The sequence below is a fragment of the Toxorhynchites rutilus genome, chromosome 3 (assembly GCF_029784135.1).
Source record: "Toxorhynchites rutilus septentrionalis strain SRP chromosome 3, ASM2978413v1, whole genome shotgun sequence".
In the NCBI taxonomy this organism is placed as follows: Eukaryota; Metazoa; Arthropoda; class Insecta; order Diptera; family Culicidae; genus Toxorhynchites; species Toxorhynchites rutilus.
Genome location: NC_073746.1, coordinates 189237644 through 189253521, shown reverse-complemented (window position 1 = coordinate 189253521; position 15878 = coordinate 189237644). Strand labels below are relative to the sequence as shown.

Sequence of the window (15878 nt, the reverse complement as noted above, 5' to 3'; positions counted from 1 at the left end):
CTAAATGTAAATTAATGTACTTTCAATCTGGAAGCAATTTAAGAATTGAATAATCGAGAAAGTCTCCAACCATCAATACGCTCAGTACAACTGCCAAATTCTCAAACTCATCATATTCTGGCAAACAAATTGTGAAAAAATCAATTTGTGTTTTATTATTATTTTGGATAACATTTTAGAATGCATTGAACAGTATTTCGTAAACTCTTTTTTGAAAGACTTAATGGCCCTGATAAGCGCCGTGTTTTATGAAATGGTTCCAATTTAGAAAACTTAGTACTCGTGGTTTTGAAAAAAAAAACCATTTCGAACGCCCTCGATGCCGCCTTGTTCTGGATTTGCCACCAAAGCAGCTTGTATAAAGAACAAACTTTTTTCTTCTGCTACCTGATGCCGTTTTGCGATTGCGTTTGCCACTCGCCACTCGCTGCAACTGCCTGTTGTCTTGATGTCCACCGAACTGAATGTGGTCTGTTCCTAATGCGGGTTTTCTTATCGTCGCAAGCAGCTTTGCCAGCCAACTCGATCACTTCGGCGGCCGAAACTATATAACGCCGGCTAGGTGGACTGGTGCACTGGTACTAACGCGCTCGGCCAATTGGCGGATGCACATACGGGGAACTGGAGACCAACACTGTTCGAGCGGGATTTTGCCTTTCCCTTCACTTTTCCTCCTTTGCCATGTCCAGACATGGCTGCTTGTGTTGTTTTGTTGATGTGATGTGATGCGAAACGATGTGGTGTACGGTTTGGATGAGAATGATCGTTACGGAAGGAAGGAAGGTCTTGTATTATAGAGACTTTAAACTTTTGCAGTTCATTCGTCTCTAGCCTTGAGAAAGGCCCTTTGAAAACTCTACTCTATTTACTCCAGCGCTACCACCTCCACCCTCTTGCCTTGAGAAAGGCACTCGATCCCTCGCCGTCCAGCTCGTCCAGCAACGATGTTGTCCAGTCGGTGTCCACACAAAGAATGATCGTTACGGCAGCGGAGCGGAGATTTTTAAGCTGACTGGCTGGCTCGAGAATTACACATGTGTGAGACTGCGACCAATGTTTCGTTCATTTTTTTCTTTTTCCTTTCCAATCGTGCTTCATTCTATTTCGCTGCTGCTCTGGTTGCCCGTTTTGGTCGGTACGATTTGAGGAGCACAAAATGGACCAATCAAAAATGGGCACATACTGCATTTGAACAATTCTTGATATTTCACAATTATTCAATTATTTATCTCAAGAAAAATGAAATGTTATTCGTTATGATAGATGCGTAGATATATTTCCTATCAATTGATGCAAAAACCTTTGCGATCTATTGAGAAATGCTCGAGTTATAAGCGTTCCAAATCTTGCATTTTTTCCTACTTGTTCAGTGCCTTGATTTTCATTTCACACCCTATATCTTCCGGTTAGACGTAGTCCTACGTCAAAAGTTTGAATGAAAATTTTTACTTCAGTCGCAAGCAACCTAATCGAATTCCTGTCGAGATGACATTTATGAACTCGCCTATCTCTTCACCTCACGAGTTAGCAGACAGTTTTGCTGAATTCCTCGAGAATGTTTAAAGCACAGCAACGCCAACATTCTCCCCTGATAGTGTAAGAACCTGCCCTGCGTATAATCTGAGTTGTCCGCTTCCAGTTTTGAGCCAAAACGAAATATCTGTAGCCCTGAGTAAGTTGGAAGTTTCGAGTTTCGAAAGGGCCCGGCACGGACAATATACCGCCACTGTTTTTAAGAGAATGTGCCGATTCACTGTTGATGCCACTGACTATAATTTTTAACAAGTCACTCAGTGAAGGCGTATTTCCGGATGTCTGGAAGCTGGCCTCGATAACTCCGATCTTTAAAACTGGCAACAATCATGCAATTGAGAATTACAGAGGTGTCTCGATTTTATGTTCTCTGTCAAAAGTGTTCGAGCATTTGGTTCACGATGCTCTGTATGCCGCTTCCCGACCATTGATATCGGAGCTCCAGCATGGTTTCGTGAAGAAGCGAGCCGCTACTACCAACCTGATGTCCTACGTGAGTTTCCTGTGTTCGAAAATTGAGAAACGACACCAGATTGATGCGATATACTTCGACTTCTCTAAGGCGTTCGACAAGGTACTTCTGGACTTGGCAATTGCCAAATTTAAATATCTTGGCTTCCCTGATTGGATCACCGAATGGCTACGCTTGTATCTATCTGACCGGAGAGAGTTTGTCAAACTGAACGGATTTCACTCACGCGTTTTCTTCATCACGTCAGGCGTTCCTCAAGGTAGCGTTCTTGGACCGCTGATATTCATTTTGTTTATTAATGAACTCTGCTTCCGGTTGAAATTTGAATTTGCTACAAAGTGATATCATCTCATCTAGACTGCTGCGCACTTCAAGCTGATGTGGACGAGTTATCTCTGTGGTGTACTGAGAACGGGATGGAGCTTAACACCAAAAAGTGCAAATTTATTTCGTTTTCCCGCCGACAATCCCGATTAGATTTTCAATATTCCATCCATTCAGAGGTTCTGGAGCGTGTAGAAACTATCCGTGATTTAGGGGTCACTGTTGATAGCAAACTCCGGTTCAACGAACATGTAAGCGCGACAACCGCAAAAGCCTTTGCCGCCCTTGGATTTATCCGACGCAATGCAAGTGGCTTCACCGATGCATACGCTCTAAAGGCACTATACTGTTCGATTGTCCGCAGCATCATGGAGTATGCTGCTCCCGTATGGTCACCTTATCATGCAATCCAGAGTATTCGGATGGAAAGGGTTCAACGCAGCTTCATACGGTATGCTCTTCGACAACTTCCGTGGAATGATCCAACAAATCTGCCTTACTATCGAAGTCGCTGTAGACTCATTCATCTTGAAACTCTAGCCGATAGACGCAGCAACCTTCAGAGACTGTTTATATTTGACCTCATCGTTGGAAACATAGACTGTCCTTCTCTTCCGCAAAATATCAATTTGTACGCACCTTTCCGTCAACTTCGTGAGCGTGATTTATTTGTAGTTAACCGTCATAGAACAATGTATGGGTACAACAATCCTTTTGATAACTGTGTTAAATCGTTCAATGATGTAAGTGCTGTTTCGATTTTAATCTGTCTAAATACGTGTTCAAAAGTAGATTAAGGAACTTAGACTAAGATTCAGTGTGAGGAGTTTTTAAAACTCGAGACCAAGTAAATAAATAAATAAATATTGTTTGATTACCTAACACATGAAGTCAAAACTCGACAAAACGTGCAGCGATACAGACTGGAGCGAAGCCAGCAAACACAAATCTTTCGGGAAAAAAGTGCAGGCTGGACAACAGTGTGAGGGGATGGAAATGCTTTATCGTTCTTGGGAATCGCAAAAATTCTTGAAGAAACTAAACGCCTCACACAAAGGCATTGTCCCGCGGGCCGAAATGTGTAGGAACAAGGAAGGAGCCATCTTGACGAACAGGTAATCGAAAGGTAGAGGCAGCACTACGATGAACACCTAAACAACGCGCAACAGGAGACCAAGACGACGTTGATGAGGATTACACCGGTGCAGTGAACGACGACTTTTTTTGTTTCGGAATCTGTTGCCTCAAACTGGCTCTACATTAAAAAGTACACTACAGAAAACGATTCTGATGCTTTCATTTGAAAGATGAGAAAATTTCGTAAGGATAAAGTAGTGGAACAACTAAATTAGTGGATTTTAATAACATTTTGAAAGTGAAAAACTTAAAAGTTAATAATTTTTAAAGTGTTATTATTAATTTTCTCCTGAAAATTTATATTAAACTAAATTGTTTCTATCAATCACATTAAAGCTCTCAAACCACTCTACAATTTGTTCTTTGACGCCCAACTTCTATCGCTGTTAATTTCGCTGCAATATCGATATAAACAATTCCTGGTGGAAATTCCGGCAAAATCTACAAAAATCACGATTTTTACCCCACTGTACAAGTAATAGCCACTTAAACTTCACCATTACGTTGAAAGGTTACATTTCTTCTTGAAATAAGCCATATTTGAAATATAAAAAAAAAATATTTTTTTCCAAACTGTATATAATCAAGTCCAAAATTGTATATAATCGAATCACATATAATCGAGTCTGTATATAATCGAGTCCGACCTGTACATCAATTCAACCGATTTCTTACATATCTCTAGAAACTCAGAAAAATGAAGTAGTTCAATAGTTATTAAACGCAGTGTATCTTCTACGAAGTTGATCCTATGATCCCTGGCCATAACTTTTTCCCGTAGGTGCTTGCCTCCTAGAAACTGAAGTTGGCTTCAATAACATAAATCTTCACTAGGTATTTCTTTCCCATACGTTTATCAATCATTATTACCTGATTTGGTCACCAAAGGAATGCTCCCGGTTTACAAATTTCAAACACCACGTCTTGTACGAAACGTAAACAAAACAAATAATACTGCTGTTTGACTTAAATCAGGCACATCGATGCGCGCCATGCTTTGACTTGAACGGTGTAGCAGAATGCAAAACAAATGACGGTGGCGCGGCATAGCATTTTTTCTTCTTTTTTATCGTATCATTTTAGGCGGAAATTTTTTTTCAGACCCTCTTGATATAAATACTAAAGAACATCTTGAACATTGTTAGAGCCCGGGAATCGGCGGAGATAATGGGCCTGATCACGAACATCACTGTTACAAACGCTTTCACATCACTTACACTTCACTTAATCTTCTTGTGTCTATCATCATTGGACCTGATTACGAACGTCACTTCACGGTTAAAGTGCGATTCACATACAACATCCACGTCACGTTCACGTTCCGTCCCGTCACGTTGCGTCAATTATTCTTCCAAGCAGCTTTTATGCAAACATTCACATACACCGGCACTTCGGAACTTCGACTTGCCGTTGCTGGTGTATGTGAATGCTTCAATAGGAATTGCATGGATGAATAATTGACGCAACGTGACGTGACGGAACGTGAACGTGACGTGGATGTTGTATGTGAATCGCGCTTAAAACGGAGTGAAATGCATACAAATTGCATACAATTCATTTCGTTTTCACCGTGAAGTGACGTTCGTGATCAGGCCCATTGTCACCGACAGTTGCGTGTATAAATGAACTCCGTGAAGTGAAAGTGTTTATTCCCGTTTATAAGAGACATGTTGGTTGCATAATGTCGGGTGTTTGAACGTTATGTCGGTTGCGTATTTTTTTCTGATAATCAGAAAGTATATGATTGTTACGCGGAATTGAAAGAATACATTAAATTGAAAATATATAGTTTTGCTTTTAAAACAACGAAAATCTAATTTAATTTTTAACCCAAAATTGAATACACATTAACAAAATAAACCCTGCGTTACATGCATTTTGCTCACAAATGAGAAATCGTTTTATTTTCCTTACAATCGTTCTCGTTATGTTTATCCATTCCGTCCGGCGCAAATCAGTTCAGCTGCACTAGTTCGTTCGCAAACAGTTCGCCCGCAAACACTTCGTTCTCAAACAGTTCGTTCCCAAACAGTTCACTCTCAATCAGTTCTTTCCCATACAGTTCACTCGGAAACAGTTCGTTCACAAACAGTCCACTCTCCATCAGTTCACTCTCAAACAGTTCACTCGCAAACCGTTCTTACGGAATCAGTTCGTTCACAAACCGTTCAATCGCAATCAGTTCGTGGGGAGAACTACCGTTCTTTGAAAAAGAACGACCGCTCGTTCACTCTTTTCGGCGTACTAGTTCTTTCGTACCGTTCGTGAACGGTTTGCCCATCTTTAGTTTGAACGTTATGTAGGTAAAATTAATAAGTGTCTGAGATAATATTCCATTTAATTGAACGTATTTTTTAGAAAGACAAGTTTGCGATTATACCTCGATGATTTCAATGCCAACTATTCGGACTTATTCTATGAATCATTTGCTTGGTGCCTTAGTTTGCTGAATCAAACGTTGGTTCAAAGATGAGGAGGAATACTAGGTTGCTCTTGAATAATGTAGTTGTTGAACATATGGAAATGTAATTCCATTTCCTCTTTCTATAAATTACTCTAGAGATAAAGCATGACTATCATGAGTTTAATAATCGATATCTCGCATACACTTGTACTCAGCTCTGTCTTACTCGTTTGAATAGTGAGAAGTATTTAGTATAGGTCAACGTTAAAATCATTTTTTAAGAACCGCTTCTACAATTTTGATGAATAATTTCTTTTATATTTCAGAATAAAGCCGAATTTATCCATATAATCTGAGCTATTCCAATATGGGATTCAGAAGTTTAATCCTCTTATCCTTCCCATTCCCGTGTAATTCGATATACGGGACATGAGGTTCGATATAATTATTTAAACAGAAACTGGTCAGTAGCGTCGGGCAGAAGTATAATTTTCATATTAAACATCTGATGAGTTTCAAGGAATTTGCCAAAAGCAGAAAATGATACAGATTTTCTTTAGACGGATATCAAAATTATGGAAAAAGAACTAGAGAATAATTTTAAAAATATTAATTTAAAAGCTTTGCAATGATAGATTAATGTTTTCCTTATTTGAAACTTAAATATTCTTTCATTCAAAGTATGTCTTCAAAACAATATCGTTGAAAATATCTATTACGCAAAAACATAATTAGTTAGTCTAATCCATAAAATAGAAACAAAAAATTTCTATTCAATTAGGACAATCGAAATTAAAACTTTCGCCATGTTTCAATTGTGCTCCCTTGGCCGAGTGGTTAGCGTCATAACCAACATGCCGGGTGTTCGGGTTCGATTCCCGTTCTGGTCGGGGGAATTTTTCGTCAAAGAAATTTCCTCCGACTTGCACTGTGATCACGCGTATTCTAGAGCTTGTCACTCAGAATGCATTCAAGGCGTGTTATTTGGCATAGTAATCTCAAATAAGTACTAATAAAAATGACGCAAGTAATACTACGATGAGACGGCGAAGTTCCTCTAGGAACGTTAGTGCCATTGAAGAAGAAGAAGAAGATGCTTCAATCGATCTAAGGGAGCTTTTTAGTCCTCAATTACATCCCGTAGTGCATTTATCGAATCCTAATAAACAAATTTACGTCCTCTGGATACGTCAGGATTTCGTTTTGAAAATGCCACCAAGCGGGTAAATTGCTGTTTTTTATCTTTTTTTCTTAAAAAGCAAGACAAGATTCAAAATGTTAGCAAAAATCTTAAATAAATCAGTATCGTGATATTCATAATAACACCGAGTTCATCAAAGTTGTCACGACGGATGAACTCTTACAGATTCTACACACACGGTGGCAGCCGTAATAACGTTCTATACAATTCACTTCGTTTTCACCGTGAAATGACGTTCGTGATCAGGTCCAATATTTTAATTTTCTATTAAAAATAAAATGTCACCTAATTTAACATGATCCCTCTTAACTCTTCATATCTCAATGTATTGTGTAATGGGTAATCAAGCTATAAAATTGTTAAAGTACATCTGTTCAGTCCCTGAAGAGGAGAGAAATATTGCGTCGCAAATTCATCCCCTCTACCTTTTATGATTCTCCTGTCAGCGAGCATAGCGGCCCAACAGCGAGGAGCAGTGCAGTTTTTTTTCCAACCGCGAAGCAGCAAACAGCGAAAGAGAAAAAAAAATCACAACCAGAGTAAAGCAGAAAGTGAACCTGTTTGAGCGTGTTTTTTCGCCACAGTATTGAGCAGTGAAGTTTGAATTTGTTGTTTGTTGTTTGTTTATACTTGAATCCGGTCGCATAGTGTTTTTCTGCCGTTTGTCCAGATTCCCGCTGAGTTTCCGCTGAGAACTTAGCTTTAAATTGCCAGAGGCTCGTTTCCCCCAGTGAAACGATGCACCATCCGACCAGAGCCTCCGCTCTCGAACTATCGAAACTAATAGCGAATTCGTTTTTAAAACTGAGTCAGTGCCAAACTGACTCTGTAATAAAAAAACGTTTTCAGTTTCACGAATGCGTTGGTTTGTTGGTGTACGTTATATAGTCTGATTTGTTTATATTTACGACGGAAAATGTACAGTGTCGACGTCTGGTGGTGATATTAGTGCTTGGGAGGTAAATTGTTCTCCATCAGATCAGAAGGGCCAAGTGCAGTGTAAACATATAAAAGTTTGAATGAAAATTTGTACTTCATATTGTTCGATTACCTAACACATGTAGTTCTGACACTCACTTAACCATTTGTCGATGCATTTCCTGTTTGTTCCACAAATAATTACTATTATAATATAAAATCATCAGTAGACACAGTTTTCGTTCAATATGTTTCTGCGATATCGGAAAAATCCTCTTATTTAATCACATAAAATAAATATTCGATACGTTAAAGAAAATTTTCATTCATAATTTTGATTTTGAAATTTATTCCACCTGAATATCCATCATTATTTTCACCTCCCAATGAAAGCACACGTAGCTTAATGCCGTCTACTCGAATATACTCTTCAAAATCAGAATCCGGATTACACTTCCAAGAATACAAAAGCAAAAGCAGCAGGTTTTCCATTTTCATAGTCTTTATTTTTAGATTTTCCAAAATAATATTCGGAACTTGACAGTTCAGTATAGTTGTATTGGTGAACCCGAGTGCCAACCCGTGAAACATCTCAGTGCGAAACTAACAGTTTTCGGGGCGAACTAGTGCCACACTGAGTGCGAAACTGAGTGAATGAAAAAACGTTTTGACAGCAGTTAGTGCGGCACTGGGGTTGAAACTGAACAAAAACGAATTCGCTATAACAACATCCATTCGAATAATTTGACACGTTGTTTGCGATAAAAATGCAAATGCAAAAACGTTGTTATAATGCAACTTTTTTGAATATTTTATGTTAGCTTTTTTTGAAATGAAAAAAAATCATAATTTCAACTTCATGATGTATTTTTATGATGCTAAGGTCCTATAAAATCGATTTCTAGTGATAGCTGGATAGTACCACTAGATTAATGGACTTTTTTCCCGACTTTTCTCAGTTTCGTACCACTGCGGCAGATCCTCCAAAACTGTCGCGAGTAGCTGGTCCCTATGCACCACATCTTCTCCGACTTCAAGGCTGCATATGATACAATCGACCGACGGCCACTATGGAGGACCATAGACGAACACGGCTTTCCACCGAAAGCTGGTTCAAGATTATTGGCGAAAAATTTTGAAAAAAAATTAATCTCTCAATGGGATGTAGTAACATTATAAATAAAAAACGAACGCTATCAGGAGAATATAAACGAATCCCAGAAAAATGCAATGTTGTGAAAGTCAGCAAGCTACAATTCCCAAAGCGTGATGTTCAAAAAGGTAATGTTGATTAGTGGCTGACGCAACCTTAACGGTTATTGTTCCAAGTACGTTGACACGTTACTGAAAACCGACAAGCTGTTAAGCTGTGTCCCTCTCAGGAACATAAACAACAAATCTAGACTCGCAGACAAGAATAATACATGATGCAACAATAATTGGTATAGAGAAATGTTTCATCAACATGTTGAGACCGGCGTCGGTCCCTAGGGGCCGACATTGAGCTTTTTGGTAGGAAAGCGCAGACTGACTGGGACTGACAGTTACAAAATAAGAAAATAAAAAATATATGGCTTGTTTTCGGATGTGTTACAAATGTGACTACTTTCTAGTCGTATTTCTAACTATTTCCTATTTATACAATAAGTTTTTTTGGGAGCTGTAACCGACACTGATAATGTGAAAACACTCTTGATGCTGACTGAATGGAAAGCGCTGCAAAAATAATTTGGGGCTCAACGTGTTAACCCATTTTAGGCCAAGCGTTCGAAAAATCGAACAGCAACTTTGATAATTTTCCATGTCTTTGGAAACCAACCGTATGGTAATGTTTTTGCACCAAAAGATAGCTTAATTTATTAGCTACCACTTACTATGAAGTTCATTCAATTTCATATAACTTTATTGGGCAATAAATTCGATTTAAAGCAAGTATGTTTGGAAGGTGTTTTTAATTTCAATGAAACACAAAAATATTAGAACTTTTCTACAGTATTAGTTTGATAAAAGAACATACATTGCGATAAAGAGCAAAAATCATTCGATTGAGCCTCCTACAAAAAAATAACAGCCGGGAAAATTGAGTGTTCGAAAAATCGAACGTTGGCCATAACGAACATTTATTTTCTGCTGAATTAATACCAACACATCTAACTTTCGCAGCGCATTTTGGTTCGTTTACTTTGGAAGACGGAAGGTTTTTCATTTGTTTTCGCATTTTCAATTGAGAATGTTTGCAAATGTCGATGATTTAGCAAATATTATTGAAAATGTGTATGTTTTTTTGTTCGTCAAAACCTTAGTTGATGGCGGCCCGTAGAATTTCGTGTGGGCAGGAGCTGGTGGAAACGATCAGTACGTGTAACGGGGATTCTAATGAGATTACTGGTGTGAATATTTTTTTGCCGGACCGAATAATAACTTCCCAACAATATTTCGCATCATTTTGGTACTTTGCAGATTTTGGAAAATGTTCGATTTTTCGGGAAATGGATTATTGGGAAGAAATAATTCTTAAGCATACACATTTCTCCACGGCCAACAATAAAAATAACAACATATGCTTTCGTTTGAACGAAAAAGCCTACCAGTAAAGAATTAAAATTACATGAAATAAGAAATATCACATCTCATCTTAGGTGGATTAATTCAGGTTTACACTTAGAGATCTCCATCCTCCTGTGCTTGTTCGTCCCAGAATGTGAAATTGATGCATTTATGAATACCGTATATTTGCTAATTGTAGTGACTTTCAGTTCACAGTATGTTTGTACTTGCAAGAAAAAAGTGCGGGTTTCGGCCAATGTTCGATTTTTCGAAAAACATAATTTTTGAACATTGGGATTTCTTTAGCGTCAATAATCGAAATTACACCAATGGCTTCCGTCAAAAAAAATATTTTTACAGCTTGGTCGTTAATGGGTTAATGGATATGGTCGGTGTTAAGTCAGAGGGAACCAAGTCGCGAAATCAAAAATTTCGAGTTGCATTATCATTGCATTAGGTAAATTTCACAGAACATTTATATGATTTGGAAGATAAAGCCTACAGAAGGAATAACGGGTCGCATTTTTTTTTTTTTTTGAATGATCAACGACAACACCTTACAGCACTAAACTTCAAGCTCGTTTTTCTCGAAATCATAAAAATGTTACATAGTCCGGCCTGACTGAACACCGACCATATAATGGAAAGACTTTGATAACGAACAATATTTGAATCCTTAGTATACAAAGGTATTCTGTAATCTATATTGGCAACGCATGAACCAAGCAAGCAATTCAAATAATAACTAGTGCTTTAAAGTTATTCTTCTTTGATGCTTCACTGGTCATTTTGCTGAACGTAATTTGCCTATAGCCTATATTCCATCTTTCCAACTTGCTTATGTCTCATTAACCTACTTCGACCACATTAAAAACTAATCAACGCCAAGAAGACGAATCCGTCTGGAAAAAAACGTATCTTGTACAAACCACATTGAATATACAACAATATCAAAGGATTTACCCCTTCTTGGATCCCGAATAAGTGTTTTTCGACACAAGAATTCCGGGAATGAAACCCAAAATCAGTTGATATTCCTCCGCTCATTACATGTACCAACGACAATTATAAAGATAGAGCTATTAACATAAATTATTCTACAAAAGACTGCAACATAATTTTCGACAAAACTTTGGCGATAAAAAACGTAAATCTCACTCTCGCTTCTCTGATAAAATAGTATGTTACATCATATAATGTGAATACTTACTTTGCTTTGCGACAGTGCTTTTCGGTTATTGAGCCGTTAATTGGATTAACATGACGAAAAATGAAATGCAATTTAATGTCATTACCGCACTTGTCCGGTCCGAACATAATCGTGTATGGAGTTTTGTCATGAAACTGGAAAACAACATGTATTTCTATATTAAATTCAATAGAAAAAAAATCATAACACTACCTGTCTCAAATCGGTGGTCTCTTTACCGGCAGAAAGAAGTTTTATGTAGGATCCACCACATTCTTGTCCGTCCTGAAGATTCACTTCGTATTGCACTACTAAAGGCTTATCGGTGAAAACGAATTTCCTGTTCAAATGAGCAGCAATAGCCGCGTGCTTTGCTTTCGATTTTAAGACAAGTCCAAGATCATTTGGTAACAGTGGCCTTTTAGGTAACTCTAAGCTCCATTCGCCATCATATTTGGCTATCTCTTCCGCAGTGTCATCTTTCTTTGCCTGCGATATGATCCATTGGGTAGCAAACTGGTCTTTATCATCGAAATGATCCGCAAAATGAAACAGTTTCGGATCGGCATTCGGACTTTCATAGAATAAATCGTAGATTGCATTGTTTTCAGTATCCTGTTCAGACGTTTCTGTGGGTATTTCGTTTTCAGAACATATTGGTTTCGCCAATAGTACTATTGAACTCAGCAATAGCATAATTTTTAATTTCTCCATCTAGATATAAGAAATAACAGAAAACATCAACGTTAATTACAAATATTTCATGTGCTGGAGCCACAAGAAATTTCATCTCTCACACCCGTTTCTAAATTATGTATGCTATTGTTGCATATCACTTTACGCTCAAATCCTATTAACACATTCAGAATGATCAATATTACGCATGTTTCCACCGACCCTTCATTTTTTATATTACTAGCACAAGTCACTGTTGGGGCTTCAACAGTGATGAACATTTTCGATTTATATTCAAACCAGATCAATATAGATTATTCACCTCTTCTGCGACGAATAAGTCTTTCCAATAGAAACAATTCCTTCGACGGATGGAACCGATTATAGTCAAACTACTATATCATTCAATCAATTATTCTAAAACATACTTAGTGGAACGAGCATGCACGAAAAATGACCGGTTGATGTGAAATTTATATGAACAATAATTTTTCACTCAATTCCGGGATGCCAGATTTTCACCAAAACTACTGTAAATGATTGGACAGATGAAACCAAGGTATCACGTAAGGTAGAGCGTCATGTCAAAGTTTCCGCCGCAACACTACACTGAGAGGAAAATTTAGTAAATATGACGAATTTTTTGGTACATGTTACCAATTCTCTAGTCATTTTCTACCCTACTAATCATTGGTACATGTTACAAAAAAGAATGGTAGGCACGTATGTCAAACAAACTACAAATTGTTGGTCCAACATTGGTGCAATAACAATGAAAATTTTGCTCCATATTTGTGAAAGGTAATCATCAGGGATAATGACAATATTTTTTAATAATTATTTTAAATTTAAAAAATTGTATTTGATTGCTTTTAATTCTACTTACTTAGAATACATTATACTAATAACTTATTCTATAAACAACATCAATAATTCTCGTTGGAATCATTCTATAAACTGCGTACAAGAGGCAAATTTTAATCGCAGCCTCAACCACCTCAATTTGATGAGCATTTCCAAAGCAAGTTCCCGTTCCTCTTCCTGCTACATCGCTCTGATTTGCATTAGCTGATTAGCAGAGTGACGGTAGAATTAGCACGTTTCATCCGTATTTTGTTCTCTCGTGTCCCTATGAAGCAAAGAAATACATATGTTAATGATATTAAATGTGCGATAAATTATGTATGTTCACCTTAAGTTTTTTACGGTCGATGATGTGTTGAAGAAAGATTCCAATCTTAGCGACAAACTCGCCGTTACCTTCAATCCCATAGCTTGGATGGTTTTTGGTAAACAAGTATTACGAGTCTGGGATCATGCCAGCTGTAAAGACAAGGAAAAAGGTCAATAGTGTTGTAATGTATAGAATATAACTGATGTTTATCCTTGGCGGGAATATGAAAATAGTTTCCCGACCGAGGTGACTGATGTAATGATGCAAAAAAAACGAAAACTTATCTCCGATTTGTTTATGACGAATGATTGTACTGCATATAATTTTAAGGCCAACTAAAAAAGAAAAAAATGGTATTAGGTCAATTATGTTAATATGGATCAAAATTTCTTGTGATATTTTCCCCGCCGAAAATATGAAAACAAATTGAGATGGGGGGAGATGAATACATAATTGAATTCAATAAAAACAAAGTGCTTACCTCCGAATCGCTTCGTCTCCAAAAGACAAAAGACAAAGTGCGCACATCACAGTTGTTAGGTATGACAATAAAAACAAACTTACTAATGGTATGAAGTAAAATATACGAATTCCTGGTAGGTACATTCATTGCGTCTGACATCTTTTTTACGCAATTTTAGTAATATTTACAAAAAATGTGTATATTTTACCAATGTTTTTGCTACTAAAGATTTGGTAGCTGCTTTTACTAAACTATTTCTCCAGTGTACACTGGAGGCAAACATTAGTAAGTGCAGCTACCAAATCTTTAGTAGTCGAAACATTAGTAAAATGTACACATTTTTTGTACATGTTACAAAAACTTTGTTAAACTGATGTCGAATACAATACACATCCCTACCAATGATTTGTACATTTTACTTCATAGCATAAGTAACCTTGAGTTTTTAATTCCTGGCAACTGTGTGTATGCAATCGCCATTTGTCTAGTGGCAGCGAAACGATTCGGAGGTAAACATTTTGCTTTTGTTATGATTCATTTTAACTAAATATTTTCCTTTTTTCAGCTTTTATTCATCGAAAACAATAGCAAGGGCACACGCAGTCGTAAAAACTGCACTAGCACATCGTCACAACAACAATAATTTTACAGCAGTACTTGGCAACGATACTCAGCAAAAATCAACACCATCATTACCACCGTCAGCAGTCCATAAGTTCGGACGGTGGGAAAGCTATATATGTGTCCCATCTGCGGTATAATTTCCTTCGCAAATCACGACTTCACGTCCGGTCGCTCAACAACAACAAAACAACAACAACAACAACAACAAAACAAAACCGTGTCCAAGGATGATGGGGAGAGTCCATTTGTGTGGAAAAATTGGTCCGGCGCTTCATTGCTGGATCAGTACATGCTGCCTCCGCTCGGATATGGAGCGCCATATCAAGTAGTAACATTCCTAATTCTAGTCGAAGCGCGGAGGACATCATTGGATGCGCAACCGGATAATTCGACCGTGGCGGAAGTGTCGGCAATTAAGCAATCCGCCAAGGGAATAGACAAAGGTGAAGATCAGTCGGCGGAGGCGATTGATAGTGGAAAGAATGAAAAAGCTTTGGTGCTGGTTTCGAAACCGGTTGACAGTGCTACGAACGTGGCCATTTTAGATAAATTTCGACTTTTCTGTGCAGTTAGATGTGTGAAAGATGTTTGGAATCTTATTAATAACAAGGTTTTTCTTACGGCAGATTTAATGTTCCGCTGTCAGTTTCGATTGGGATTTCCAGTGAAAATAGGTAAATGCTTAATTATTTTTAAAATGTTTGCCACTTTGGTTCGCAATTCGTTCTATTTTGTAGAAATATCGCTATTCTGTGTGGTTGTCATACTTGACAATGTATTCGCATAAGAGACACCCGAAACCAGCGTGTGTAACTTCGAGGAAAACGAAGAGCGTGCGGCATTATCGAAGATTACTGTTTTGATGTCCCATCCGAGTACGTACGACGTTGCGCCGATTTCAGAAAAAGCAGGAAAGGGAAAGGAAAACCTGTAGGAAATATTTTCAATAATTTTATAAAATAAAGAATAGAATAAGAATATTAATAAGTATAAAAATATTCGCAATAGAAAAATATTTGAAAACGTCATTATCTAACCAATGGAAGGCCAACAAATCAGTCATTACTAAGGTTGAAATTGAGCCAACATTGGACTAGCGAATTGGTAATATTTACCAAAAAATTGGTCATATATACTAATTATTCCTCTCAGTGTAGAAACATTTGGTGGGAGAACAGCCCTATTGTCTCGCTTCATGCATTGTCAGGTAAAATTTC

General features: G+C 37.6%; 3 protein-coding genes across 4 annotated transcripts in view; 1 reads left to right on the top strand and 2 right to left on the bottom strand.

Moving 5' to 3' along the window:
* LOC129775346 (calnexin-like) overlaps positions 1-12888 on the bottom strand; it is a 34644-nt gene extending 21756 nt beyond the window's left edge. The window contains exons 1-3 of one of the 2 annotated variants that reach the window (XM_055780011.1): positions 12723-12888; positions 11939-12439; positions 11747-11880 (exon numbers count right to left, since the gene is read on the bottom strand). In XM_055780011.1, the coding sequence (XP_055635986.1) occupies positions 11747-11880; positions 11939-12439 (635 nt within the window). In that variant the 5' untranslated portion in view covers positions 12723-12888. The remainder of the gene's footprint in view (positions 1-11746; positions 11881-11938; positions 12440-12722) is intronic. The other variant, XM_055780010.1, reaches the window with a different exon arrangement.
* The window catches only part of LOC129775347 (uncharacterized), a 78768-nt gene that overhangs the window by 46359 nt on the left and 16531 nt on the right, over positions 1-15878 (bottom strand). The gene's annotated exons all lie outside the window — the stretch shown is intronic.
* Positions 14450-15501, top strand: LOC129775349 (uncharacterized). Its single transcript, XM_055780015.1, has 4 exons — positions 14450-14546; positions 14603-15104; positions 15288-15335; positions 15399-15501. The coding sequence occupies exons 2-4, from the start codon at positions 14777-14779 to the stop codon at positions 15446-15448; spliced, it is 426 nt and encodes a 141-aa protein (XP_055635990.1). The 5' UTR covers positions 14450-14546; positions 14603-14776; the 3' UTR covers positions 15449-15501.